Source organism: Gossypium hirsutum, chromosome A02 (assembly GCF_007990345.1).
Source record: "Gossypium hirsutum isolate 1008001.06 chromosome A02, Gossypium_hirsutum_v2.1, whole genome shotgun sequence".
NCBI lineage: Eukaryota > Viridiplantae > Streptophyta > Magnoliopsida > Malvales > Malvaceae > Gossypium > Gossypium hirsutum.
In genome coordinates this window covers 105,475,329-105,502,953 of record NC_053425.1, presented here as the reverse complement: position 1 = coordinate 105,502,953, position 27,625 = coordinate 105,475,329, and the positions used below count along the sequence as shown (strand labels likewise).

The 27,625-nt window shown below is 31.2% G+C and overlaps 4 protein-coding genes across 5 annotated transcripts; 2 read left to right on the top strand and 2 right to left on the bottom strand.

The window, feature by feature from the left end:
- Window positions 1-210: 210 nt before the first annotated feature.
- On the bottom strand, window positions 211-2,826 carry LOC107931680 (probable receptor-like protein kinase At2g23200). The gene has a single exon (XM_016863616.2). It carries the CDS (start codon window positions 2,711-2,713, stop codon window positions 302-304), a length of 2,412 nt encoding a protein of 803 aa, XP_016719105.2. The 5' UTR covers window positions 2,714-2,826; the 3' UTR covers window positions 211-301.
- A 2,137-nt stretch (window positions 2,827-4,963) lies between these two features.
- LOC107931645 (cytochrome P450 81Q32) lies at window positions 4,964-8,395 on the bottom strand. The gene is made up of 2 exons (XM_016863583.2): window positions 7,487-8,395; window positions 4,964-5,578 (listed from the first exon to the last, which is right to left on the bottom strand). The coding sequence occupies exons 1-2, from the start codon at window positions 8,393-8,395 to the stop codon at window positions 4,964-4,966; spliced, it is 1,524 nt and encodes a 507-aa protein (XP_016719072.2).
- A 1,334-nt stretch (window positions 8,396-9,729) lies between these two features.
- LOC107931684 (WD40 repeat-containing protein HOS15) lies at window positions 9,730-16,707 on the top strand. Of its 2 annotated transcripts, XM_016863620.2 has the most exons (14): window positions 9,730-9,996; window positions 11,133-11,278; window positions 11,402-11,783; window positions 11,975-12,078; window positions 12,178-12,224; window positions 12,889-13,039; window positions 13,882-13,945; window positions 14,276-14,434; window positions 14,519-14,640; window positions 15,208-15,282; window positions 15,472-15,525; window positions 15,631-15,704; window positions 15,946-16,020; window positions 16,171-16,707. In XM_016863620.2, the coding sequence occupies exons 1-14, from the start codon at window positions 9,936-9,938 to the stop codon at window positions 16,388-16,390; spliced, it is 1,734 nt and encodes a 577-aa protein (XP_016719109.2). In that variant the 5' UTR covers window positions 9,730-9,935; the 3' UTR covers window positions 16,391-16,707. The 2 variants fall into 2 exon arrangements, with proteins under 2 accessions (XP_016719109.2, XP_016719110.1); XM_016863621.2 differs by lacking the exon at window positions 9,730-9,996 and having other exon boundaries at window positions 11,133-11,273.
- Window positions 16,708-17,709: 1,002 nt separating this feature from the next.
- LOC107931635 (E3 ubiquitin-protein ligase APD2) lies at window positions 17,710-21,118 on the top strand. Its single transcript, XM_016863573.2, has 5 exons — window positions 17,710-17,994; window positions 19,242-19,370; window positions 19,454-19,526; window positions 19,958-20,252; window positions 20,404-21,118. The coding sequence occupies exons 2-5, from the start codon at window positions 19,293-19,295 to the stop codon at window positions 20,480-20,482; spliced, it is 525 nt and encodes a 174-aa protein (XP_016719062.2). The 5' UTR covers window positions 17,710-17,994; window positions 19,242-19,292; the 3' UTR covers window positions 20,483-21,118.
- The last annotated feature ends 6,507 nt before the right edge of the window (window positions 21,119-27,625 follow it).

Sequence of the window (27,625 nt, the reverse complement as noted above, 5' to 3'; positions counted from 1 at the left end):
AGAAGTTTTGGTCCTAGAAATTAAAAATGTTTGGTTTTCTTTTGGATAAAAAATATTTGTTTAGTGCGTTCTAAAATAATAAAATTATAAATTAATATAGGTAGATTTGATGAAAAAATTAATGATGTGATTAATGACGCTTAGTTGTTCAATTTCAAATTTCACAAAAATGAAATTGTTCAATTTTTTTAGAGGGACTAATTTACTTGATATTGGAATTGAGAGGGACCGGAGAGGTCATTTTACCAAAAGAATAGTACTTACAAAATGTAGCGCTTATCAACATTTAAACCAGTGGAGACTATCTAGCCTCACCAACACTCAATAATGAGAATACATCGGAAGCATCAACGGATAGTAAGGCCGCACCTTCTTCCTCAACGGCCGGGAAGCTATTTGAAGGTAACCGATGGAGGACAGGCGTCATTGAGAATTCTAAGGAAACATTAGTCGTACTGTCTTCGAATGTTCCATTGTTCATCGGAATTAACTGAAGCTGCAATGCGTATTCTAAATCCCACAACACGTCTCGCATCATCGGTCTTTCGTTACCGGACGGTCTTAAACACTTCTCGGTTGTCTCGACGAACTTCCTTAACGAGTTGGGGTTGATTGTATCAACTAGCATCGGATCGATAATCTTCTCGAGTTGACCTTTCCTCAACCAAAGCATTCCCCATTCAGCTAAGTTCACTTCTTCCCTCCTATTCGATGCCATAACCGCTGGCCTCGCACAAAGTACTTCGAGAAGTACGACCCCGAAAGAGTACACGTCGGATTTATTCGTCAATTGCAGCGATAAGAAGTATTCGGGGTCGAGATAACCAAACGTTCCTTTGACATCAACACTATGTTCTTCGTCCGGAAGGTTAAATTTCGAGACCCCAAAATCGGCAACTTTGGCTACTAACTGTTCATCGAGTAGGATGTTCGTGGACTTAACATCGCGGTGAATGATTCCACCATCTGAACCAGTGTGTAAATAATTAAGCCCTTTTGCTGCACCAATACAGATTTCAAGCCTTTGCTTCCAAGACAAGTCGGACCGAGCAATATACGGTTTCTCAACATCGGAACTTTGATTATATAGATGATCTCTAAGAGTACCCTTCTCCATAAACTCATAAACCAATATCATTTCCGATCTTTCGTCGCAGTAACCAATCAAAGAAACGAGATGCCGATGCCGGATTCGGGACAAGACAACAATCTCTGTCTGGAATTCCAATAGGCCTTGGCCATGCCCTGGTTCGCTCCTTTTAACAGCCACTTTCTTACCACGAAACAAACCTTCGTACACTCTCCCAAATCCACCTTCTCCGATCAATAAACCAGAATCGAAATTCTTCGTTGCTTGCTCGATTTCGTAATAAGATATTCTAAGAGCAAGATCCAAAGGAGACATGTTGGATGTTTTTTCAGACAAAGGCTTTCTTTTCCTGAATTTCGAGAACATAACCATTGCCACTATAAAAACAACAACAAATACAACAGTCCCAACAACAGAGCCAACTATAGGAACTAAATTAGTCCTTTTTTTAGACCTCTCTTGGCGCACAACAAAGCTGGATTCCTTCATGAACTCCATTATTTCAATCCCATTCAAAAACGCCCTTTGATCCTCGGAATCATTCCGAGGGCCGACACTTACGTTCATGACCCCGGATTTGTCCGAATCCACCACGAAATCGAAGTAAAACGGAACCTCTAACTGTCCGGTTTCGTTATACGGATAAACCACCTTGTCAAACTTATCGTAAATGTAAAGATCAAACATGACAGAATCAATTGATGGACTAACAATGTCACAGAAATGGAACCTAACAAAGTGTCTTGAACTTTTACTCACATTGAAACTCCATGTTATATTGAAAAATTGCCTGCTAGTGTTATCTTCTACATTCAATTGCTTTGCAGTCTTATAAACAAGGCTTGGGGCAGTGTATTCATCGGCACGACCAGATGTGTATGCAGGTTCACCATTGAAAAACGAACTGTTCTTAGCACTTTTCGGATCAGACAAGAACTGATCATCAGGTATCCAGTTCCTCCACAGTGTATCTTCATCTGTTGTAATAGTAGCCCCTCCGACATTGATCCTATAGACTGTATGTAAAACCCGAGACCGTAAACCGTCGAACGAGCCTCGACGACGTCCGGCGAGGGGAGCGGTGTCGGGGACGAAGCTTTCCGGTGTTAGAAACACTTCAATGGCGTTTACAAAAGCTATGTTTGAACCTTGAGAAGGTATGAAGTTGATTTTGAATCTTCCTTCATTAATATCGACTAAAAATTCCTTGATGACCGGCGAACCGACAGGGCTATTTTTGACGGAGAAATTCGATAAAAGCTCGAACCCTGAAGCTAAAACGGTGAACTTAGCGTTGTACAGATTATCAGAAGATGAAGGAACAAAGAAATGGAGACGTACAAAGTAAGTGCCGCTTGTTTTGATTATGAACTCGTAAAACGATGGCTGTGAATAGATTCTCACCGTCCAATAAAGTTGGGATACGGTGGAGGTGGTTCCTCGCTTAGTGCCGGTTTTTCCTTTAAAGAAAGAAACGCCGGCGTAGCGGTCACCGACGAAGTTCCGACCGTCGTTTCCGGTGAAGTTGTTATCTGACCCACAGTTGATGAAGTGCTCGTTAGGAAGTGTATAAGCTGATGAGAATGGCAGAAAAATAAGGAAAATAATTATAAGGTTTTCCATAGGAGAGGATTATGAGCTCTTTTATAATTTTTTCAGGCCAATTTTGTTTTCAGTGGAAGACATGTTCGATGAACACTTTGAAAGAGCATAAAGGTGGTGAAGGGTCAATTGATGATATGCATAATTAATTTAGAAAATTATAAAAAATATTTAAAAAAAAAGAAAGTTAAAGTCAGTGGTTGTTGTTGGACTTTGGATTCTTTTTAGTGGGAAAATTATTGAAAGGTGAAATGTGAAACACATGATTGATTGATATGATAGCATTCATATTATAATAAATAAATGGATATAATCCATGTGTTACATTAAGGTAATTTTATACGTAGTAGAGTAATCATTATCTTTATTTTTTAAAATTATATATTAATAAAATATATTCGTGTAAATTTGTAGGTTTGGATAGATAATTGAATATAAAGCGTTTATTTTATTTTTTGTCTCACTTTACAATATTATTATAATATTTAATCTTATTATTATTGTTATTTTTACGCTAATCGTAACTATATCTATTCAAATTCACTTACATGATTATAAATATTTAAGGAGATATTAAAGAAATAATGAATTATTGGTGTGGGGAATCTAAAAAGTATGGTTTATCACTTTAATTTGAAAAGTCTTTAAACGAGTTTCCTAAATATGTTAGAGGAGAAATGGAAAGGGATTGGATTTGGAGGGGGATACTGCTTTTGATCTAATCGTTGCTCAATTTTGGCAAAGCTAAGTTGGGTGATGAGTCTGGAGAAGAGAGATGAAGTGAAGATGGATGGTCTAAAGTAACTGGAAAAAAAGGTTAATGACTGAGGGGTTACAAACCAGTCTATGTCGCATTAATAACTTAGGCCGGGGACTTGGATGCTAATAGAGCAAGTTCTTTATTGGCTAGATCTTGGACTATTGTTTTGGCCAATTATTTTGTTATGTCCGATTGTTACTTGGATTTTTTTTTGGTTATTTGAATAAAATTTCAGTTAATATTTTCAAAAAATATATATATTAAGGTTGAGATCTCGAGAACTTTAAAATAGTAGTTTCGCATGTTTAAATCTCACCTTTACATATGTAAAAACAGATTCTAAAAGAGATTTAGGGGTCTAAGGCCCTTTGAAAAATTGGAAAGTTTTTATTTTTCCCTTAAAAATTTTAATTAAGTTCCTAAATTTTTAAAAATTCTCATTAATTTTACATCAATTCTAATATTTTTAATTAGACCCCAATTTAAAAAAATAATTAAACTCAAAAAAAATTTAAAAATTTTATTAGCCCCAAAATTTAGTCCCAAAATCCACCATTGAATGTATGGATTCTACTCCAAATTTTTTGAAGTTACTTTGAAATTATTGAAATTCTTTTATATAACTCCTTTAGTTTTTAGGAAATCACAAGTTAATATAACGATAAAATTGCACTTTATCCTCTTAAAAATTTATATTCATTTCTACCCCTAAAATAATCTCTTGACTTCACCCTTGTGTGATAAGTTGGAATAAGTATTTTAAAAAAAAAATCCGTGTTAAGTATTCAATTTGATTAATTAACAATGTTAACTATCAAGAAAAAGTAATGACATTATAAAAAATAGAATGATCAATTTATGTTAAATTAAAGTATATAGATCAAATATAAAATGTAAACACAGTAGAAAGACCAAATCTATAATTTAACCAAATTAATACTAAACACATTGATTACAAACTATGAGTAATAAAACTGTCCTATTAATAAGAGGCTTCAGTAATAAAATTATCACACCACAATAATAAAACACATACCAAATCTTGCCTTAAATAGTTTCTCAAAACACTTTATTAGCATAATAAAAGGATTAAAAACACAATTAGACCATTAAAAACATTACTTTAATAGTTTCTCAGAAGTTAAAATATGCCATAAGTCTTTATACTTTTTGAAAATTTGAAATTTAGTCCATGTATTTTTATTCATATGAATTTAGTTCCTCTACTTTTTATATTTCAAAATTTTCAACTGTTAATATTGTTAAATTTTTTTGTTAAATTCAATTTCTTTACAAACACCATTTTTTAGTTATATGGCTACTAAGTGAGTTTTTTTTTATTTTCAAAATGTCACACAATAACTTTAACAAAAAAATTTAATGGTGTTAATAGTTGGACCTGAAATTTAAAACCTTAAAATAGAGAGATTAAATTTTTAAAAATAAAAGTACAATGATTAAATTTTAAATTCACAACAAATATAAGGACTTATGACATATTTTAACCTTTCTCAAAATACCTTACTAGTAATAGAGCGTGGTTTGCACATAGCTTCTAATGGTTCAACTTCAGGCATAGTGAGCCCTTTCCCTTCATTCATATCAATTCGTTTCTCACTCACTCTTTTCCATTCAAAGCATTGAATCAATGACCCTAACACCAACCCTAACACACGGTTCGCCAATCCCATTCCCGGACAAGCCCTTCTCCCCATCCCGAATGGCAATAGCTTTGGGAAAGCATCCCCTTCTTTATCATCACTTTCGAATTTCTCAGGCTTAAAACTTGTCGAGTCTTCCCATAAACTGGAGTCCCTTTGAATGGCCCATGCATTGACGAATACGATAGTGTTGGGACTAATGTCGTAACCACCTAAAGTGCAATGGTTAGATGAAAAATGAGGGACTAGAAGTGGAGTTGCTGGATACAACCTTAAGGTTTCTGAAATTATGTTTTTTAAGTATTGTAGTTTGGGCAAATCAATTTCTTCAATTAGATGCTCTTGGCCGACTTGAGTGTCTAATTCATTTCTAGCTTTTTGTAAAATCTCATGATGATTTAATAAATTCGACATTGCCCATTCGAGTGTTACAGCTGTTGTATCAGTTCCTGCATTTAACATTACCTGCACAATAAAAATAATATTAAATAGATTTGTGAGCATATATATATAAAATTCGAATCTTTTTAAGTCTAGATTCAATCTAGCTTCATTTTAATATAAAAAGTCAAAATTCGAATTTAAATTGAAAAATTTTTAATCTAACTTAAATTGAAAAATTTTCAATCTAACTTAAATCCCAAAATAAACTCCGAAATGACCAATCTTTTTAAGAACCCAAACCATGTCCATAAGTATACGTGCAAAAGAGAATTAACTAGCAAATTTATGTTAGGGCCGAAATAAAATTATAAAAATTTGAAAGTAAAAGTAAAAAAACCTGTGTTAATAATACTTAAATTAAATTATTAATATTTGGGAGAACACAATACTAAAATTTCTATTTCACCAAGGGACCAAGAACGAATGACCTATCCTGGATTTCGTCTTTCTATATACGTGTGTATATATATATATATAGGGGTTAATTGCATAAAACATAAAGTTGTTCATGGCCTGTGTAACCGACTCAGTTCAAAGGTTTGTCTAGAATGTAAGATAATTTGAATAAAAATATAAACTCGAAAAATGGGTCTAGGCAAAAATTAAAGCTCGTTTAGAAAATGAGTTAAGCCTTGAGTAAAATCATTTTGTCCAGGCCCAGCTTGAATTTGTAATTTTTTATTGTTGTTTTGTTGTTATTTTCCCACTGTTTTTCTACCATTTTACTATTATGTTATTACTATTTTGTTGTTATTATTTAGATATTATACAACTCTTAATTTTATTATTATTTTAGAGGTATTTACTTGTTAAGTTACACCTATCTTAGTATAGTTTAAGTATAAAGACTTATTTATTTTCAATTTATTAGGAAACATTTATTTTAATGTTTTTAGTGTAATTAATGTATTATATTTTAAAAATATTTTTATATAAAAATAAAAAAATAATACAATCAGATCATACCTGGGTTTTAACATTTTTATCTTAGCTGAGTTTGGACAAAAATTTAAACTCATTTTTTGAACCAAATCAGGCCTAAACCTATCAATCGAGCCTAAAATTTTGTTAAAGCCTAAACTGAACTAATCTGGCCCATAAACATCTCGAATGAAAAACTCTAAATTATTAAATTAATTTTAAATTATTCATCCAATTTTAAAATATTTTAATTAAATCATCAAAATATCAATATAATATTAATGTCATTAATTTAAGTTCGCCGGACCCAAGGGACGCAAAGCCTTGACCCCTTGATTATATGGAAATATATATTTTTCGACTCCTCCATAAAATTAATACATTAACTTCAGCCTTTCTAACCCCTTGGTTAAATAGAAAATTACATTTTTGATATCTTTCAAAAATTAATAATTTAATTTAAGTCCTTTTAGCCTCTTAATTAAAATTTAAAAAAAAAATCATTTTTGCCTCCTCTCAAAAATTAATAATTCAATTTAAGCCTTTTTAACACAAAACTTCTAACTTTGACCTCCCAAAATTTATAATTTTATCTCGATTCTCCAACCACAAAATTCCAATTACACCATATAGCTCGTTTGAATCTAACGTGAATCAATTTGTAATTATAATGTGTACCAGTTTTATCTTACACTTAGATCTAACATGTTAACTATTTTTTTTTTAACCCGTCAAGTCCAAACAATTTGTACAATAGGCACATATGTATTTATAGTTTGACCTATGTGTATTAAATATGCTTGCTCTACACAAGATTTGAAAAATGGCATAACACCTAAGCTAGCTAATGGATGACTGAAAGAAGGATTTGACTAACTTGACTAACTTTGAGAACTCAATTAGAATCGAGACCAACGAACTATAGTTTAGATGTCTAATGCAATTAACCTTTTGTGTATATGTATATAATATTTTATTAGCATATATATATGGATTGTTTTCACTAACCAGTATGAGAGCTTTGATGGTTTCATCGGTGTAATATTCAGGTTCGGATTCTTGCAAAGTGAGCAAATGACAGAGCATTGTGTTCTTCTTTTTGAAAGCATCTTTGTTACTTCGATGTTCATCGACCAAACCTTGAAGGAACTTGTCTGCTTTACGGCCAGCTTTCTTTAATCTCTTGATGTGTCCATTATAATCAATCCACTGTAAAACAGGCAAGAAATCTCCCGGGTACGATGAAACCGCCAATTCGCAAAGCTCTTCGATCAACTCTCGAAACTCCTTCGCTTCTTCAATCCCGCTCGCTTCATCCCCGCCACCGTAGTAACGTTTGCCCGCGACCAACCTCATAACGATGTTGAAAACCAGCTCCGAGAACATCGATTTCATCTCTACTTTGATGAAATTACCACAGGCCGAAACTTGGTAAAGTTTCCGTAATGAGAGCTTTACCTCGTCCCTCCGAATGCCCGTTGAAGCGTTCAAGCTGCTCGATGAGAATAAGTCGAGGGTGACGAGGCGGCGGAGGTTGCGCCAATGAGGACCATAGGGTGACAAGCCGAGACCGGTTGAATTGTAGCCAACGTACTTGCCTAATGCGAGACGAGGTCGGTTGGCTAAAACTAAATCGTTTTTGCCGAAACAGTCTTCGACCGCGGAGGGAGATGATAGGACGACGACAGGGTGGGAACCGAATCGGAGAGAGAAGATCGGGCCGTGGCATTTCGAGAGATTATAAAGGGTTCGGTGAAGGGGTTGTTTGAGGAGATGGAGATGGCCTAGAATTGGGAGAGCCAAAGGGCTTGGTGGAAGGTTTATGTGGCTTGTTAATATTGCATGTTTTAAGAGCTTGGTGATGGCTAAAAGGAGAAATGGAGATAAAAGCAAGGAATAGAACAAGGTTTCATACATTGCTTTGGATTCAATGCAGTGAAGTGAAATTAATTGGATTTTATTTTTATAACACAAATTAATATATGCTTAGCTAAATTCTTATTAATTTATTGAATGAATAATTTAACTCTAACTTCTTATTTAGCGGAACAACAGCATGCATGCCTTGCAGTGCATGAAGCATTCCGCCTGAATAAAATTGTAAATATTTTTAATTATTTTAAAATAATAATAATATAAGTTTTTGTGGATTGAGTCTTTAATTTATTTGTATGAAAGTTGTTGTCAATGCAGGAGGACATGGATTTGAATTCTTGAAACGCATTATCCTCTTATTTATGAGTTCAGAATGGGCTATGGGTAGTTCTAAGTTTTGTATCAAAAAGAACATGTGTGATAACCTATAATTAGATTGTTCAAATAATAATAATATAAGTTCTTTTAGGCTGTTTGGATTTAGCTTCGGCTCGAAATTTTTTAATAATCATACTTCAACTTGGTCCTATTCGTGAACATTTCTACACTTGATTGTGACTTATTTAATTTTTTCACCTCATTTTGAAATTATAAAATTTATTCACCGAATCTTATATCAATTGACATCATTATTGTTGTAACAATCAAGAGAATGTGAGTTTGAGCATGCTTCAATTCTTTATCCTTCAATTTAAGGGTTTAAGAGATTTACAAATAATTTATTAATTGTATAAAATAGTCATAATGATAATTTTAACCCTAACATTTACCTCTTTTTGTCACTCTAACCTTAATTCCTTTTCTTTTAGATCACATTGACCTAATGGCAGGGCCAAAGGGGACTGGCAGGGGCCCAACCCCCCTAAAATGAAAAAAATTACGTTTAGGCCTTTATAATTTATAAAAATTTAAATTTGTAATGGTAAAATTATACTTTGGACCCCAAAAAAATAATAAAAATTTGATTTAATCCTTTAAAAATTATAAATATATAGTCTATTGAAATGGTGAAATTTTATTTTTACTATCGTAAAAATATACAATTTAATTCTACCCCCAATTTTTTTTACTCCGCTTTGACCTCCAATTTTCAAAATTTAGTCAAATTAATTTTTAGCAAAATTGCCTTTAACTACTATAATTTATATCTAATTTTTCGGGTGGGACATTTATCCATGGAGAAGTCTATTTTTATGGACCATTATGACTAATTTAATACAATAAGCATGGATTGACTAATTGAGCCGTAATCACATCGGGCCTAAATAAATATACCTTGATTAATCCATAAGTGAGATGCGAAATCTAAATGGATTAGGCCCAGCCCAATGAAACAAAGCAAAAATTAAAATTATATTTTGAAAAAAAAGGAAGCTAGAAAATAATAAATATTCTGTTTTTTTTTCTCTCTCCGTCCCTCTTTTATCTCTGTCTTTCTGCAAAAACTAAATAAAAAGCTTATTATTACATCTTCTCGTTCTCTGTCTTTTTTTCTCTCTCTCAGGCGTTGTGGCGTTCGCTTATAGCTAATGATAGTTTGAGCTTTCAATCTCAGCCGTTAGATTAGACGGCTTTCGTAACTATGACCTCCATCACCTCCGTCGAATTGAATTACCTCGTCTTCCGTTACCTTCAAGAATCAGGTGCAGTTCCAATTTTTTTTCCTTTTTTCTTTTTGTAATCTCTCATTACAGTGATCTTTATTTTTGAATATTTTCTTTCTTTGTTTTATTTTTTTAAAATTTCGTTTTAATTTTCTGTCCAGTTGATTTTTTTTTTGCTGTATTTGTAATTTTTAACTTGTAATTTAAGCAGTTGTTTCATTGTTTGTTTAAATGAAAGAAAAAAAAATAGAGCGTATGAATTGTAATTTTAGGATTAATTTTTGGCACTGTAAATGTCGGAAGTATATTTTCGCTCTAGATCCGTAAAAATGGATGGTTGATATTGAGTATTATTGTGGTTAGGGTTTTGAATTTCGTAGCTTTTATTACCAATGCGCTGGCTAGGGCATTAGGTATCTACACTTATTTTATAATAATTGCACTGCTTGAGGCAGGCATCTCCTGGTTCAACTTTTGCATACCGGTGGTATTGAATTGAAAATATACACTTACTACACAGATTTTGTTTATTAATTATCACTGTTTGGTAGGATTAGAGGAAGGAAAAGAAAGGTTTGAAAGGAAACTAGTTTATTTTTTTCCTTTTAGGAGGGAAGAAATGAAAATGGGTTTAGAGGAAGGAAAAGAAAGGTTTGAAAGGAACCTAGTTTCATTTTTGCTCTTTTTTTGGGTAGAAGGAAAATAAGAGGGAAGGAAAAGAAAGATTTGAAAGGAAACTAGTTTCTTTTTTTCCTTTTTCTTTGGGAGAAGGAAGATAGGAGGGAAGGAAAATGGGTGGTTAAGTTCCTTTACTAATGTGTTTTGCATGTTCTAGCTTTTTGTATGTTGGATCATTAAATGTAAAGACGTTATCTTTCGTTGCTTTGTAAGATGCGGCAACTTTAAGACTTTGTTTGGGTGTCAATACAAATCATCCTCAAAGTGGGAGGAAAACACTTATTTGACTTGAATTAGTTTCGTTTTTTCCCTCGCCTTTTCTCTTCCCTCCACTTTCTTCATAGCAAACATAGTCTAATGAATTAAGAAACAAATTTTGGTAATTTTAATTGTCTTTTTTGTTTACTTAGGGAAAAGCTAGGGGAGGACTTCTTTGTTATACGTTATTGTTTCTCAAGATTCGAATGAACCATCTTCTGCTTATCAAATGCCTGCAGGTTTTACGCATTCAGCATTTACTTTAGGATATGAAGCAGGGATTAATAAATGTACTATCGATGGAAGTTTGGTTCCACCTGGTGCACTTATTACATTCGTTCAAAAAGGACTTCAGTACTTGGAGATGGAAGCCAACCTGAGTAATGTTAGGATGCTTATCGTTGTTGTCTTTGTTATTATTATTGATAATATTCTGGTGCATGGGGGGAATCAGGTGATAGCTAAGAGTATATGTATATATTCATCATGATTTGTTTTGAGTTTGCAGAATGATGCAGAAATGGATGAAGATTTCTCATTCTTGCAACCATTGGATATCATAACAAAGGATGTAAACCAATTGCGGCAAATGGTGAAAGAGAAAAGGAAGAATATCCAAAAGGATAGAAACAAAGATAGGGATAAAGATAAAGATAAAGAAGTTGAGCGGGAGCATGAAGGAGAGCGTGGACGAATAAGAGAGAAAGAAAGAACTGAAAAGGAGAAGGAACGTGAAAAGGAAAGGGAGAAGGAACGCGAGAAGGAAAGGGAGAAGGCTGAAAGCAATAAGGAGAGGGAAAAGCAACCGGAGGAACTTGCTTATAGAGATATGGTTTTGGATCAAGAAGACAAGGATGTTGCCAGGCATGAAGAAAATGGAACTCTTGCAGGTTAGTTAACTCCTTTTTATATTATTTCCTAGTTTGATATCAGTTTTTTTCTCTTGGCCTTGACCTTTTGTTTAAATGAACATTGACAATTCACCTGAAATTTGTCTGCATATAGATTTGCAAAAATAGCTCTTTTATCCAGTGTGCTGGATCTTTCATTTTCATTTATATTGCATTTTTGCATTATGTAGGACCGGAACCTATGGATATTGCTACTACGTCGACCCTAGCATCTCAGGATGCTTGTGAAATTCATAGCTCTGAGGTTACAATTTTGGAAGGGCACACCTCTGAGGTTTGAGCCTTTTCGAATCTTCTTATTTACCAAGATGGACTTGCACATGTGAACATATATTCTCTCTCTCTCTCTCTCTCTGAGCATTTATTATTGCAGGTTTGTGCGTGTGCCTGGAGCCCGACTGGTTCACTTCTTGCATCAGGGTGAGTATTTTTCTGTAATGAGATGTCTCTTATATTGATGGTTTGGTCTTTTACATGTGTATTTTCTCCACTTCTTTATGGATTTCCAGTCATCCCCCCCCCTTTTTTGGTCAGAACTTGCTGATTTCTGTTGCTTCATGAGATGTACCTTGTGTGTTAGATCAATGGCAAAGTTTAGAAGTTCTAACCATTTGAATGACACAAGTTAAGCCCTGTTGGTAGCAAAACCATTTTACAGTCCTGCCCATTGGCTAAGTGGTTTGTAAACAAAAATGAAATTTGTGGACTCTCCAGTTATGTGACTATAGGACTTGTGGTCATGCGTATTGTCGTTTGTAATGTATTGTAGGGCTGGACAGTTGAAGTTCTCCTTGTCTAGCAGAGATGCCTACTTAAGCTGTTATTGGCACTGATTGAGGTCTTTCAGAAAACCAAACTGAGATCATGCTGCTCTATGCTAAGAGTTCCATTATATAAGACTAGGTCTCTTGCTGTTTTCTGATTTCTATTGGTTTACATGTCATCCAAGTAATTGATAAGTGTGTAGCACTGGGTTTTAGTCTCTGCTACTGAATAGTGGAGTGTCATTTATCAGTATATGCATTCACAAAGTTTCTTTGTTTCATTATCATTTTCACTTAACTCTCATTGCATTAATTTCTAGGTCTGGAGATTCAACAGCTCGCATTTGGACAATATCTGATGGGCTTTTCAAATCTGGTGGAAAAAACAGTCCTTTAAATGTTCTAGTTCTGAAGCATGTAAAAGGAAGAACAAATGAGAAGAGCAAAGATGTGACAACACTTGATTGGAATGTGAGTCCTGTTACTGTTGGAGGCTTAAATTTCTGACTAATTTTTGGTTCCTTTCAGTATAGATCACCTATCGTGCCCAACACTTTTATCTTCTTTCATTCATTTAATTTGATGTTATGGTTTGCCACTCTATATGACATGCTATGGTTTAGAACAGACACTAGACAGGAGAATTAATCAGCATTAATGTAATAAAAGAAATGACTAGAGATATCACATAGGCGAAGCTACAAGAATAAGCTGTAGGTAATTTTTTTTATGATACACTTCCTGCTTTAGTTTTCGTAGAATCCTTGGCTGAAGTAATCAGGTTGGATTGGGAGTAATCCTCTTCAGTTAAACTTGATCCAGTTTTCTTGAGATCATATAATGAACCTGATTAGTTTAGTTGTTATGGTAATATATAATTAGTTCTTTGAGCAATGGATTTGGAGTGCCAGCCATCTTTTTGGGCATTCTGGTGTTGATGTAGCTAAGGTGGTGTTTGTATTTCCTTAGATGGCTTTGTTTGTTCAAGCAGAATGGAAGTTGACCCATGTAATTGTGCCAGTTTGTTTTCTAATGAATGTTTGGTTCCTAAGGACCACGATTGAATGCAAATGCTTTTGCTCTGCAATGGTTTCTTTTCCTGTAAGAAGGAGTCAATTCTATCTAAAGTATGTACTTTTAATTGTCCTATTGCGGTATGTAATTCTTGCCCATTTGGTTGTCATTCTAGATTGCTGTTTAAAGTGTCTTTTTAATTGTTCTTGTTCTGTAAGTGAACTTAATGGAAATTCTATAAATTAGTCATTCTTTTCAATACGGAAAAAGTATGATTCCTTTTTCCTGCCTGTATTCAGGGTGAGGGGACATTACTTGCAACAGGTTCATATGATGGCCAAGCAAGAATTTGGAATACAACTGGTAAGGCCTTATGGGTTATTTTATTTGTGCCATTCTATATCCTGAAATTAAAGGCCAGGAATCTATTTTGTTAAACCAGACTTTTAGATGGTGTTCAGACATACCAACTTGGTTTTTCCATGTGTTTTTTGGTGCTCATAACAATCTTTTCATTAAATTAATAGCTGGTTACCCAGTTAAAATAAGAGGTTTATTTTTGTTTTTAACTGAACTTGTTACTCTTTTAGCTATTTTTAATTACATTACTATTTTGGACTGATTGTGAGAATTCTAAACCTCATCTCTCCCAACCCCTTTTTCTTTCCGTCACTCAATTCTTTCTTGGTTTAGGTGATCTAAGGACTACTTTGAGTAAACACAAAGGACCTATATTTTCTCTGAAGTGGAACAAGAAGGGTGATTATCTTCTAACAGGAAGCTGTGATAAAACGGCAATTGTGTGGGATGTGAAGGCAGAGGAATGGAAACAGCAGTTTGAATTTCATACAGGTGGACCATTAGACTAAACTTTAATCTTTGGCTTTTAGTTACATAATAGTCATTGTCCTGAGTTTCTTCATTTTTTCCTTTTAGGTCCAACCCTTGATGTTGATTGGCGGAACAATGTTTCATTCGCAACAAGTTCAACAGACCATATGATATATGTTTGCAAGATTGGAGAAACTCGCCCTATTAAAACCTTTGCGGGGCATCAGGTTTGTTTCCGGTCTTAATGGTCAAACAATCTCATTAACTTTCTTAGTGGATTTTTTCATTTTTATTCAATATGATGGGCTACCTGTTTGATCCAAATAAGATTCAAACTGACCAGGAAATGCCTAACCTTGACTCCTCTATTTTTTAACTAATACTGATCTTGATGAAACTCGTAGGCTGAATGATATGCATGTCTTCTACTGCCTATAATGTCCCCCATAACTTCATCTCTATTCCCAGCTCACTTTTTTTTCTTTTCCTTCTATATCGTGTTTAAATTTTTGTTACCTTCAAAGGGGAATGTTTTAAGAGTTAAATATTTTGCATTTACCTCTCTCTACATTTTTCTGCTATACCATTTTCTAAGAAACATTTTACAACAATGAAACAAGCCTTATGGCTTCAATAACTTTCCAGTAATGGGCTTTAATTAGCAACTAAAAACAATGTTTTGTTTTAGATTTGGATTTTGATTTTGATTTTGAGTTTGAGTTTGATAAGTAGAACTTTTTAATTAAATTTTATCTCTACTCTGCTTTTCATATATTGAACTTTGTGCTTTTCAGGGGGAAGTAAATTGTGTCAAATGGGATCCTACTGGTTCACTATTGGCCTCTTGTTCTGACGATATTACTGCAAAGGTTGTATATTCTATCTTTTTATCATTACTTAGCAGACATCCTTCACGACAATGAAATATAAATTTCTGTCTGATTTTTTTTTTCATTTTGGATTGTTATACCTTTGTTTCTGATGGTGTCCATTTTTCTTTTGTTGCTGCAATTAATTTTCATTAATTTTGTTTTAACTAATAGAAAGTCTTGATGCAGATATGGTGTATGAAGCAGGACAAGTATGTTCATGATCTGAGGGAGCATTCAAAGGTACTTTTTGGCTCTCAACTTTTTCTATATAATCTCTTTGTGCACATGCATGGGTGCATTTATTCATAATTTTTGGGAAAGAAAATATGAACAACTGTTCTGCAGGAGATATATGCCATCAGATGGAGTCCTACTGGGCCGGGGACAAACAATCCTAACCAACAGTTAGTTCTTGCAAGGTAAAAACTAGTTGGGTACACATCACGCGATGTAACAGTGATAAAAAGAGAAGGATAACATGTGTATAATACATTCTATGTTCACTATCGTGCTTTTTGGTGTGAAAAGTAAATCCCATTTCAGTTCCAAGACAAATACTCCTTTAAGTAACTGGAATTCATGTAGACTGTGCTGCCGGAGCTGCTATGAAACTCGGTTTAAGTTTTTCATTAACATTCTGTTCTTTATGCTTTTATGTAGTGCATCATTTGACTCCACGGTGAAGCTATGGGATGTGGAACAAGGGAAACTTCTCTACAGCTTGAATGGACACAGGTATCGTCCTCAAATCTGTTCTCTATTTGTTTCTTGCAGTACTAATATACTTTAATATTTAGCCGTGTTGATGGTGAAATGAGCAATCAATCAAGCATGATTTAGGCAGTTCCGTAAGTAACACAAGATGCATTGTGTTTTTTCTCCTAGGGATCCCGTATACTCGGTTGCATTTAGCCCAAACGGAGAGTATCTAGCCAGTGGGTCTCTTGATAAATCCATGCATGTCTGGTCCTTAAAGGAAGGGAAGATCGTAAAAACATATACTGGCAACGGTGGAATATTTGAAGTCTGTTGGAACAAGGAAGGTGACAAGATCGCAGCATGTTTCGCAAACAACACTCTATGCGTCTTGGACTTTAGAATGTAAGAAAACCTAGAAACTTCCCTCTCTATTCAATGAATTGGAGCCTTGTGTGGGGAAGATAGCTCTTTGCAAGCTCCTAAATAATCACTTAAAATTAGGTATTTTGCATTGTTGTAGTGTTTAAAAGGGAAAAACTGTAACTATAGATTAGGGTTTTGTATTTCGTGAATTAGGGATTCCTAACTGAATTTGGTACTAATTTGTAATTTGTGATTGTGAACTATGGGTCTCTGCTTTGTGAGGTAAGCAACCAAATGATGTATAGCATAATTTTGCACCTAATCATTGATCTTTATAATAGGATGGCAGTTAGTTGGATATCTGCAATTTTTGGATTTGTAAATTTGTTTTAAATTTTGTCTTCCTTTATTCTTTGCATTAAATTCTGGTGCTATTATTTGAAGTTGAATTAATTAAATTATTCATTAAAATATTTAAATTGCTTGTTGAGTCGGTTGAGTCTTAATTCGATTGGTATCGGTATTGTTATTAATGTAGAAGGACGTAAGTTTGAGTGCGTTAAAAGTGTATTATCCTCCTATTTATGGGTTGAGGTGGTGCTATGAGTAATTTTAAATATTGTGTTAAAAAAAATAGATATATTCAGAACCTATATCTAAAACTCGTTATTTGCCAAATTCATTGTTTGTAAAACTGATATTTGATGATTAATATTTGCATGTACTTTGAATTTATTTGCGGATTGAAATTATAATTTTTAAACATGCAATATTTAAAACAATAACAAATAAAGCAAATGTTTATAGATATGTCCCAAATTTATATTCATATTAACAGTTATAACATTCCGAAATTATGATTGTTTGTACCTTAAAAGTAAAATTAGAATTTTCTTTAGTCTTTTCAATCCTCATGGGGAATTAATTATTGGTATAATCAATGTCTTAATTGTAAGTCACAATCATTAAGATTTATTTAGTCTATTTATTGGCTACCTAATCTTTACAATCCTTTCTCATCTAACATTTTTGTTGGACACCAAAAGAAAATTTCCAAACTTCCCATTCCATTTATTTTCCAATAACTCAAAAGCCCCTTTTTATTTTTTTGCCAATGGGAAAATTGCACAAAGGACACAATAACATTCATTGACAAGCATTTTTCAAGTTGATAAAAAAAAAACAAACACCTGAATTCAATTCAAAAATACGTAAAAACTTCAATCTACCATTCATGTCTTGGTATTCAAAGTTCAACCCTAAAACCTACCGGTCAAAGCTTAAAAGACTTGGTAGTACAGTCACCTGCTAATAGCTATGATCTCTCAGAAGGTGTGGTAGCTATGCCCTTAAGCTTGGGTTTTGAACAACTACCATTCTTTCATTCATTAAATTTAACTGTCTAAATATATCAGTTATCAAAGAAAAGCGCAGTCCCATTGTTCTTCTTCTTCTTCCAGGACTTGTACCGGCTTTTATAGATGAATATGGAAAATGGAGGTGCTTTTTTGTAGTAAATTTCCCCACAGTTTCTTCCTCACTCTTTTACATTGAAATTATGTTCTTTCACTTGCTTGGAGACATCCTCTGCTAAAAAAAGGAGCAAAAGCTGGAGTTTTTGAGCTCTGTTTTAATGGTGTTTTTGAGGTAACGTACCAACATTTTCTCTGTCAATGAGATAATGCTTTTTACACCATTTTTGACCACTTCATTTATTTATTTATTTATGTTCATTGATGATTCATCATTGAGCAATCAGCAGCATGCACTTCTTTTTTTTTCTTTTCCTGTTCAAGGAACATTTTGAATTCTATGGAAATGTTAGAAATATTAAGTATCGGTCTTTTAATACTTTTAAGGGTTAATTAGCTGAAAGTTTTCAAACTATACCCCAAATTTTAAATTAGTCCTTAAATTTAAATTTCTTGAAATATTAGTATCGTATCAACTATATAGCTATTAAATGTCAACTTGTATCTGGTGTAAAGTATATTTAAAACAAGTAGATTGAATTGTAAACATGTCTATACCTACTATATAGATAGCTTAGATTGGTGTGTTTTATCACTTAAGAAAAATATTTAAAATTTAGTATTTTTGTCAAACTCGAGCTATTAGTGCAGTAGATATACATATGTTTACAATTCGATTCATGTGTTTTAAATATGCTTTACGTTATATTTGAGCTAGCATTTAATGACTAGCTTGATAAAACGAACTTATTGATACGATATATTTTTAAAACTCAATTAGAACATTTTGAAATTTAGAGATTAGTTTAGTATTTGTATCATAGTTAAAAGACATCGACTGTAATTTATCGTACTTTAAAGATGCTTTTTTAAACTTTTTATAATGAAAGTTTCTTTTTTTTTTCTTTTCCTTCAGAGAATACCTAGGCTGATATTGGTTCAATTCGATTGAGTTTTTTAGATTTTCTGAACTGTCATAACAATTCAATTTTACTCGTTTGGTTCTCGATTTTTTCATATTAAATTTTTTTGGGTTCTAATTTATTTTGACAAAATAAATTTTATTTTATAACTTTAAGCTTTTTTCATAAATATTTCTAAAAAATAATAATTTTTAGTAACTTTTTAATTATTTTCACTATTTTAAATATAAAATACTTATTTTTATATCATAAAAAATTGAAATTAATTATATATTAAATGAATATAGAATTCAATTTAATTTTAAATAGTTGCCTTTTTTAAATTTACATTTCATGAATTGTCCGAACACCTCAAATTAGGTCGATTTTCAATTTTTCTTGCTCAACCTTAACAACACCTACCAAATCATAGGTCTTAAGCTGCATTACATTAAACAAAAACTCTAAAGCTTCCATAAATTTATGTTCAATTCTAAGCTTCGAAGTTTTTAATCTACAGATACTAATAGGAACAAAGACAAGTAGCCAACAGGCAAAAAAATCCATAACCATGTGCTCCATTCTAAATGCAATGAGTCAACTCAATCTCCACCATGACAACTCTCAATCCATATCTTTATCGAGCAAGGTGAGTCCCGATCCCCAGTTTTCGATCGATTCGATAATCTTACGATTAAAACAATGTATGACTCGATGACACCGATCACACAGGACGAAGATCTAGTTGAATGGTGTGATGCTCTTAATTTCTTTGCACGTTTAGCAGCATATATTGCAATTTTAGGTGAGTTCTCTTAATAATAAGATTGTAAAATATCGATAAAAATATCATGGAGACCCCGTGTAGTAAGAGTTGGATTGTATTTTGTCTTCTCTATTTAAAACATGTGCAAGTTAGTCCCTGTACATTAGAACAAAGAACAAACTAATCTTGTTAAGAATTTTATTCATTTCTACTATTAAAAATAGGTCTCCATATGTCAAAATGAGGTATACGTGGCACATCACGTGTAATCGTTTGGCTATTCTGTCAGCCAAGGCAATTTTTAACCGTAGAATTGGATGAAATTTTGCTCTTTAATATGATATATAAAGACTAATTTACCCATTTTTTGAGTAAAGGAGATAAAATGCTATCCAACTCTTAATACGATGGCCTCCATAATACTTTTACCTAAAATCTTCATGTATTCAAATTCTTTTATGTTATTGCAGCTGTGATGGTGTTGGTAGTTTTGATGATACTTAAGTACATAACTGAGCTCGATAATGAAAGTGGTAATTTAGAGGTTATTAGATCGGTGACTGTCTCTGAAACGGATCGTTTATGGCCCGAAAAGACAGAATCGATAACGTACGGTACGTGCGAAGACGACATAGAAACAGGAAGTTGTAGTAGTGGTGAGGATTTATATGACGCAAGGATTTGTGTGATTTGCTATGATGAACAAAGGAATTGTTTCTTTGTTCCATGTGGACATTGTGCTACATGCTATGAATGTGCTCTAAGGTACCCTTTAAAACAATTTATTTTTTAAACCCCTTTTTTTCATTACTCAATTATGGCTTTAGAAATCTAATAAAGTGATATACATACATCATATATATATATGCATCTATGAATGTATATATGTATGTGTGTATGTATGTATGTTTTGCAGGATTTATGATGAGGAAAATAAGGTGTGCCCAGTATGCAGAAGGATTATTGGCAAAGTTAGAAAACTTTTTGCTCCATAATCCCATTAATTATTGCCTTTTTTTTTCATTTTAAAATTTTCCATGTTGAAGAAATTTATTTTCAGCAAGATTTTTTTTTATTAAGTGATTTTTGACTGCATCCATGGCAAAGTAAATTTATAAAAAATGAAGTTCAAAATTTTCCCAGCCTAATAGCTCTAATAGTTGTATTAATTGATAATATTAATTGAGAGTTTGGTTCTTACTTTGGGTATAGAGCAACTTTAAAACTCGTGACTAGCATATACCGCATATACCTCCTTAATAGGCCTAGAGAATGCAAAAGATTAATTACTGAACTAGCTCCGATAAATTCATTGAGAAATATAAAAAAAAAATTGTTTTCTCATTGCAAAACCCCAAAACCAAATATTCTTTTTTAAAAAATAAAATTACTTTTGCTATTAAAATTAGGATTAAAAAGACTTAAGGAAATTAAACAGTAGACCAATCAGCTGAAGTGAGTTCATCCATGTCCGATATTAAAGTTCAATCTGCAGATTTGTCTATGTGAGCGTGTGTAGGTGAGTGAGTTTGAACTTGTATTGTATTATATTGTAATGAGTAAAGTTGTAAATTTAATCTATATTCTTCAAGTGGATCATTCTTAGTTCTTGTACTTTTCAAATTTCGAAATTTCAGTCTTGATGCAACGACAACCGTTAAATCCATTAGTTATTTTTTTTTTAGTAATATGTGAAGATAGTAAGTTGGCATAGCATTACACATGTAATAATATGTTTACGACATCAGATTTTGGAAATAACAAAACTTAATCTAATAAATTTAACAACTACCATTTGGTCATGAATGGAATTTTAAAAATTGAAAAGTACAATACTTAAAAATGACTAAGTTAAAATATAAAAATTAAATCTACATCTTACGCATAATACAAGAACCAATATCATAATTTAACCTTTTTTTTCTACAACACATTTTTACTCTTTTAATACTTACACACATATATATTTACTTAAAGATAAAATGATAATTTCATATAGTAACTAGTAAGTAAACCTATTCATGGGTTGAGAAGCTTGATAGGCCCAGCTTGACTTAGGCTATGTTTGAATAGGATATTTTAAATCTTAAACTGACCCGACTCAACGCAAATTCAATTTAAATAATAAAATATTTTTAAATTTTAGATTTAATTATAAAAAAATATAAAATATTAATATAAAAATATTTTAAAGTTATAATAACTTTAAATAATGAAACAAACTTTTTGAACGGGACAAATCAAGCCCAAAATAAATTTAGACTTGAATTTTTTGAAATCGGGCCATGACTTGACTTGATCCATAGATAAATCTAATAGTAATAAGAGTGATACAAACAATTACTATAATTAAGCTCCCTTACATCTACTTTTCAATTAAAAAAAAACACTAAATTCAAAATCCATTTTACCATGCTAAGTGATGCCTAGAGATGATTATGTGTCGGGTCGGGTCATAATTAAATTTTAGGCTTGTTTGATAGGTCTGGGCCGGACCTGAAAATGGGCTTAAAATTTTATTCAAACTCGACGCAAATAGAAATTAAAACCCAAGCCGGCTTGGCCACCCACATTAAAGTTTTTTATATTATTTTTTATATAAAAATAAATTTAAAAAATAATAATACATCAAATACACTAAAAACATTAAAATAAATATTTCCCAAAAAATTAAAAATAAATTAAAAAAGTCTTTATACTTAAATAACACTAAGATAGTTGCAACTTAACAAGCAAATAATAATAAAATTAACAATAAAATAATATTTATATAATATTCAAATAATAATAATAAAATAATAGTAATATAATAGTGAAATAGTGACAAAATAGTGGGAAAACAACAATATTTTTTTTGTAAATTTGGGCCGGGCTCAAGCTCGGACCAAAGAAACTTACCCGAAGCCCAACTCATTTTTAAAACAGGTCTATTTTTGTCCAAAATCTATTTTTTAAACATATATTTTTATTCAAATTTTTTCACTTTTCGAACGAATCTTCGAACTGAACGAACCAACTCATAATCAGTTGTAATGGCCCCAAACATTGTTCTAATAATCATAGAAAACAAATATGAACGGAATATATGTATAAGAAAGAACATGGGTGGAATATTGATAAATTTCCTTTTCCAGGCTGCGTGTGTCTCTTGGCCAAACCCGACATGCACTATTATTTATTATTATGCCAAAGAAATGGTACCACCTAAACAATAAAGCTGCTGCCAGCACCATCCATCCATGCAATGCCTGCATTATTTGAAAACGATATATACATATAGATTCAGGGTTATTTGTTTTTTAACAGTCCCTAAAATTCAAAAGGAAATTTCAATTATACTAAGGTTTTATTTAAATAGGTGATTAATTCACTCCAACGCATAAATAAGAGTATAATGCGTTTTAGTGTATTTAAACTCATATTTTTTTGTATTGATAACAATGTCCATATTAATCAAGCTAAGGTTGAATCGATTTTTATTATTTATTTTTAATATCATTAATATTCTTTTATAATTATGTTTAAATTTATAAAATTTTAGTAATCTATTTTTTAAAAAATAATTATAATTATTAACATTTTGAATTGAATTCTTCGTACAATAAAACTGTTAAAGTTTTGAAAAGATGAATGTTATCACGTGGATACGGAAAAAAAGAAAATGAAAAATGATAAGCAGCCTCGAGGAGGAATGTGATGGAGACAAGCACCATGGATGGTCACCACTCCTGCCATCTTTCCCATTTTTTCTCTTTAGTTTATCATAGGTCCACCAGGCCTTTTCTCTTTTCTTTTATCATCTTTTGATTAACCCACAAGGATACTTCAAATCTTAAGAGTAAATTATATTGATAGGTATTTAATTATTAATAAAAAAATTTAGTTGTTAAATTATTAAAAATTATAAAATTGGTTATCTAATTATTTAATTATCTTCTTTTGATAACTTTTAAAATTAGTATAATACCAATTTTAGTCTTCAACATTTATAAATTATGTCAAATTAGTTTTGATTTTTTTTAAATTAACCCTCAACATTTATATATTATGTAATTTAGTCTCTTTTTTTTGGAATTTTTTTGTGACATTGAGAGTTAATTTTAAAAGAATGAGAAAATATAACAATTGTTATTTTAGATTTTTGGGTGTTTCTATTTTTTTTTTTTGTATATTTTTCAATTGAATTTAGTTAATAAATTTATTTTTTTTTATTTTTTTTAGCTTTTGCTTCTCATTGTAAACATCATTATTTTAATAATTTCTTTCTTTCTTTAATGTTTATTATATTTATTTAAACAAGTATTTTGTTTTTTAAATTCAAACGTTACCCATTTCTTGAAATTTGGGCAACCAACCACCACGACCAAACAGAGCAATCTTTGTCATGTGATATTCCTATTACAATAAAAGAAATGTGCATGTTTATTTATTGAATAAATATATGAATTTTGATATAATTTAAAATGGTTATATTAATTTTAATTTAGTATATTTGTATAAAGTTTAATTTTAATTTAATTTTTAAATTTTATTAATTGGGCATAATTTTCACTATTTTAATTTAAATTATTTCAACTTAGATTAAAAAAATATTTATTAGAAAATAACTTATTCTGAGTGTGTTTATTTTTTTTAATCTAGGTGAAAATAATTTAAATTTGTTTGTCTGTTTTTTAACTTAATAAAAAGCAATGTTAGCAATTTACACATGATTTGACGAAAAATTATTTTATATAAATAATGGAGTTAGTGAATGTGAAAAATGAACCAAAATTAAAGTTTGATGTATAATTTTGTAAATTGTATCAAAATTTATGTATAATTTTGGTATTTATCCCTTATTTTATTTAAATATTATCGGGTTAATTGCAATAAAACTCCCAAACTCATCCATATTCTCAAATGATCTCTAAATTTCAAAATGTTCTTATTGAGTTTTTTTAAAATATCATAATTATATTAATCAAGTTCTTATATTAATTTTGTTGTCAAATTAGGCATTAAATCTCAATTCAAATATGGAGTGAAGCATATTTACAAACGCGTGGATTAAACTGTAAATATGTATATACCTATCATATGGATATCTTGATACAACATGTTAAAAAAGAAAAGGAAGTCACGGTAAAATCCAAATGACTATTTCTTTTTTATTTAACATATCAAATTCAAGTTATTCATGTATTAACTACACACAAAGTTACAAATTAATCCACATTGAATAATTTGGATTTTTTTTAACATATCAAATCTAAATTGTTCATGAAATAAGTATGCAACCATATCTGTTTTTTTATATAATACTTAAAATTACGTATAACTTCTCTCCAACCTATGTGTTTTAGTGTACTCGAATTCACGTCCTCTTATATTGACAATAACATCCATATTAATCAAGGTGAGACTCAATTCACGGTTTAATAATAATTTTAAAATATAAACCATAATTTACAACTATTGTTTTATTACGTAGTCAATCTGTGAACTCTAAGCAATTTACTTTTAGAAAAAGAAAACACAGTAAAAAAAAATCCCATTTTTTGTTGGAATCTTAATGTCGACATTTTGCAATATACGACGAAAAACTATGTCGACATTGTGGATAATCCAAAGAAAAATTCTCAACAATTTTGGTAATTTTCAAAAACCACGACTTTGACGTTTTCGTAATTTTCAGTAGTTACTTTCAAAAAGGGTTAAATAACTCTTTAAAGGTCCGAATTTGACAAATATTCTCATTTTAGGATCTGAATTTTTTTTCAACCAAATTAAATTCTAAATTTGAAAATTATTTCCATAATAGAGAAATTAAATTCCTCGATATAAAAATAAAGTAACTACAAATATAGAGACTTGGGGAATTTTTTCACCAAAAAATAATATTATTTTTTATAAATTTTAATTATGCATATTCACAACTCTTATAAATTAATAAATTTTTATTATTATTTTAAAATACACCATCACTCCCAATACTTTTCCTAATTTTAAAATTTAATCTCTATTTTTTAAATTTTAAAATTCAGTCCAATTATTAACATTAGTAAATTTATTTTATTAAATTATTGATTGAAGGTATTGAAGACTTCGAATATCTCAAGTTTAAGTTTTAATCGTGTATAAACACGAAAAGAAAGAAGATATTATTAATGAAAATTTGACATTATAAGTTGTAAAAACGTGTAGTCTTCAAATTCCACAAACGACTAGTGTTTGAGTGAACTTTTTTTTTCTATCAATCCATATCAAAATATATGAAAAATGGACCTCTGAACATTTAAAGGAAATTAATAAAGAACAGACAAAAACCTACCATAACCATCACATTTATATCATTTAATCATTATTCTTTTTTCCGTAAAAAAACAAAAAAAAAATATCAATCGGTTAAAATTATTCCGGTATCGACACATTACGATCAACAAGTAATACATTTTGTACTAAAATTAGGGATTTTTTAAATAACTATAAACTTGAATTTTCGATTACAACACATTTAATCGTATGATCGGTAACCTCATTAGTATTTTCATCTAATGTATTAAAATTATGTATAATAGTGTCAATAATTTATATAAAAAGGGGAAGGCCAAAGGATAGAAAAATAATTAAGACCAAATTGATAAAAGAGTTAAAAGTTAAGGGCTAAACTTATTATTTATGCATCTTATTTTTATTTTCTAATTATGCCACAGGATAAAAAAAAAGTTCGTAGAGAAATGTTGAAGAAGGAAATTTAAAATAGGTTGCCAATAAGCATGACGAAAACTCGTGCAACCACAAGCCATCCACGGCCAAACCTACGCTCGATTGTCGTCGCCACACACTTGGCGGTATCTCCACTCGTCATTCGTCGTGCTTTCGTCCCTCTACTCGTTACCCTTTACTAGCCGCCATCTCTTTATAATTTTATTAATGCCACGTCGTTTTGCCACATTTTTTTTTGTTTTTACCTTCTAGCTTTTAGATAACATTGTAAAATGGGGAAATTATCACTCTCCTCCTTGTACTCAAATCCCACTTCAATAAAAATCTGATAGTCCAATCAATAACTTTTAATCTTATAATTTCGACATGATATAGAAATGTTAACTATTTAATAAATATGTCGATTGAATCTTAGCTCAATTGGCATGTATATTATTATCAATGTAGGAGGATATGAGTTCGAGTATGCTGAAGCACATTATCCTCCTATTTGTGGGTTGGGAAAAGGCTATGGATAGCTCTAGGCATTATATAAAAAAGAACAAATACAACGGTGAGAAATTTAAATTGTTCAGAAATTGATTTCTTTCGAATATTAATCTCGTTATAGGTTCTTATCATATATGAGTTTTTTTATATAATGTCTGGAACTATCTATAGCCCCTCTATCCATAGCCCATCTCTAACCCTTAAATAAGAGGATACTGTATTTTAGCGTACTTGAACCCACGTTCTCTTACATTGACAATAATATCGATGCTAATCAAGCTAAGAAAATTGATAGGAAATTAAATATATATATATTTTATGACGGCATGAATGTTTAAATTGAACAATATTTGACAAAATTGAATAAGAATTTGGAGTTATACAAGTAAAAAGTAGTGTTCCATGATATTTTATTAGAATCTAATAGATAGTCTGTCATAACATTATCTAGTTATCATAAATATCACCACTTGTATTTGTTCATAAAAGTCTTTTTTTTTTAGTTTTTTATTTGACTGATAAATAAGATGGTAAAGAAAATAGGTTTATATGTCAAGAAAGCCCTTAAGAAAATGCAAAAAATTCAATTAAGTCATTGTATTAAATTCACACCCAATTGAATCTCTGTTATTAACTAAAATAACTAATTAAGTCCCTTCGTTAACAGTTTTTGTTATTGACTATATTTACCATCAAAATAAATTGATAGACTAATCAGACAGTGACATGTAGCAGCTTTTGATTTAATCTAATATTTTCCCCAAAAAAAGATTAAATTAAATCATGGGTTACCATGTGTCACCATCTGATTGGTCCATCAACTTATTTTAACAATCAATGTATGAAAACTATTAACGAAGAGGCTTAACAAATTATTTTAACTAACAACAGGAACTTAATTAAGTGTGAATTTAATATAGGAGCTTAGTTAATTCTTTTAT

Excerpts from the sequence above, each read along its gene's own strand:
- LOC107931680 (XM_016863616.2), bottom strand. The coding sequence starts at position 2,713 with ATGGAAAACCTTATAATTATTTTCCTTATTTTTCTGCCATTCTCATCA.
- LOC107931645 (XM_016863583.2), bottom strand. The coding sequence starts at position 8,395 with ATGTATGAAACCTTGTTCTATTCCTTGCTTTTATCTCCATTTCTCCTT. Across the intron at positions 5,579-7,486 it reads CCATCAAAGCTCTCATACTG|GTAATGTTAAATGCAGGAAC; the intron begins GTTAGTGAAAAC and ends TTTATTGTGCAG.
- LOC107931684 (XM_016863620.2), top strand. The coding sequence starts at position 9,936 with ATGACCTCCATCACCTCCGTCGAATTGAATTACCTCGTCTTCCGTTAC. Across the intron at positions 12,079-12,177 it reads TGGAAGGGCACACCTCTGAG|GTTTGTGCGTGTGCCTGGAG; the intron begins GTTTGAGCCTTT and ends TTATTATTGCAG. Across the intron at positions 15,526-15,630 it reads ATCTGAGGGAGCATTCAAAG|GAGATATATGCCATCAGATG; the intron begins GTACTTTTTGGC and ends ACTGTTCTGCAG.
- LOC107931635 (XM_016863573.2), top strand. The coding sequence starts at position 19,293 with ATGTGCTCCATTCTAAATGCAATGAGTCAACTCAATCTCCACCATGAC. Across the intron at positions 19,371-19,453 it reads CCATATCTTTATCGAGCAAG|GACGAAGATCTAGTTGAATG; the intron begins GTGAGTCCCGAT and ends CCGATCACACAG. Across the intron at positions 19,527-19,957 it reads AGCATATATTGCAATTTTAG|CTGTGATGGTGTTGGTAGTT; the intron begins GTGAGTTCTCTT and ends ATGTTATTGCAG.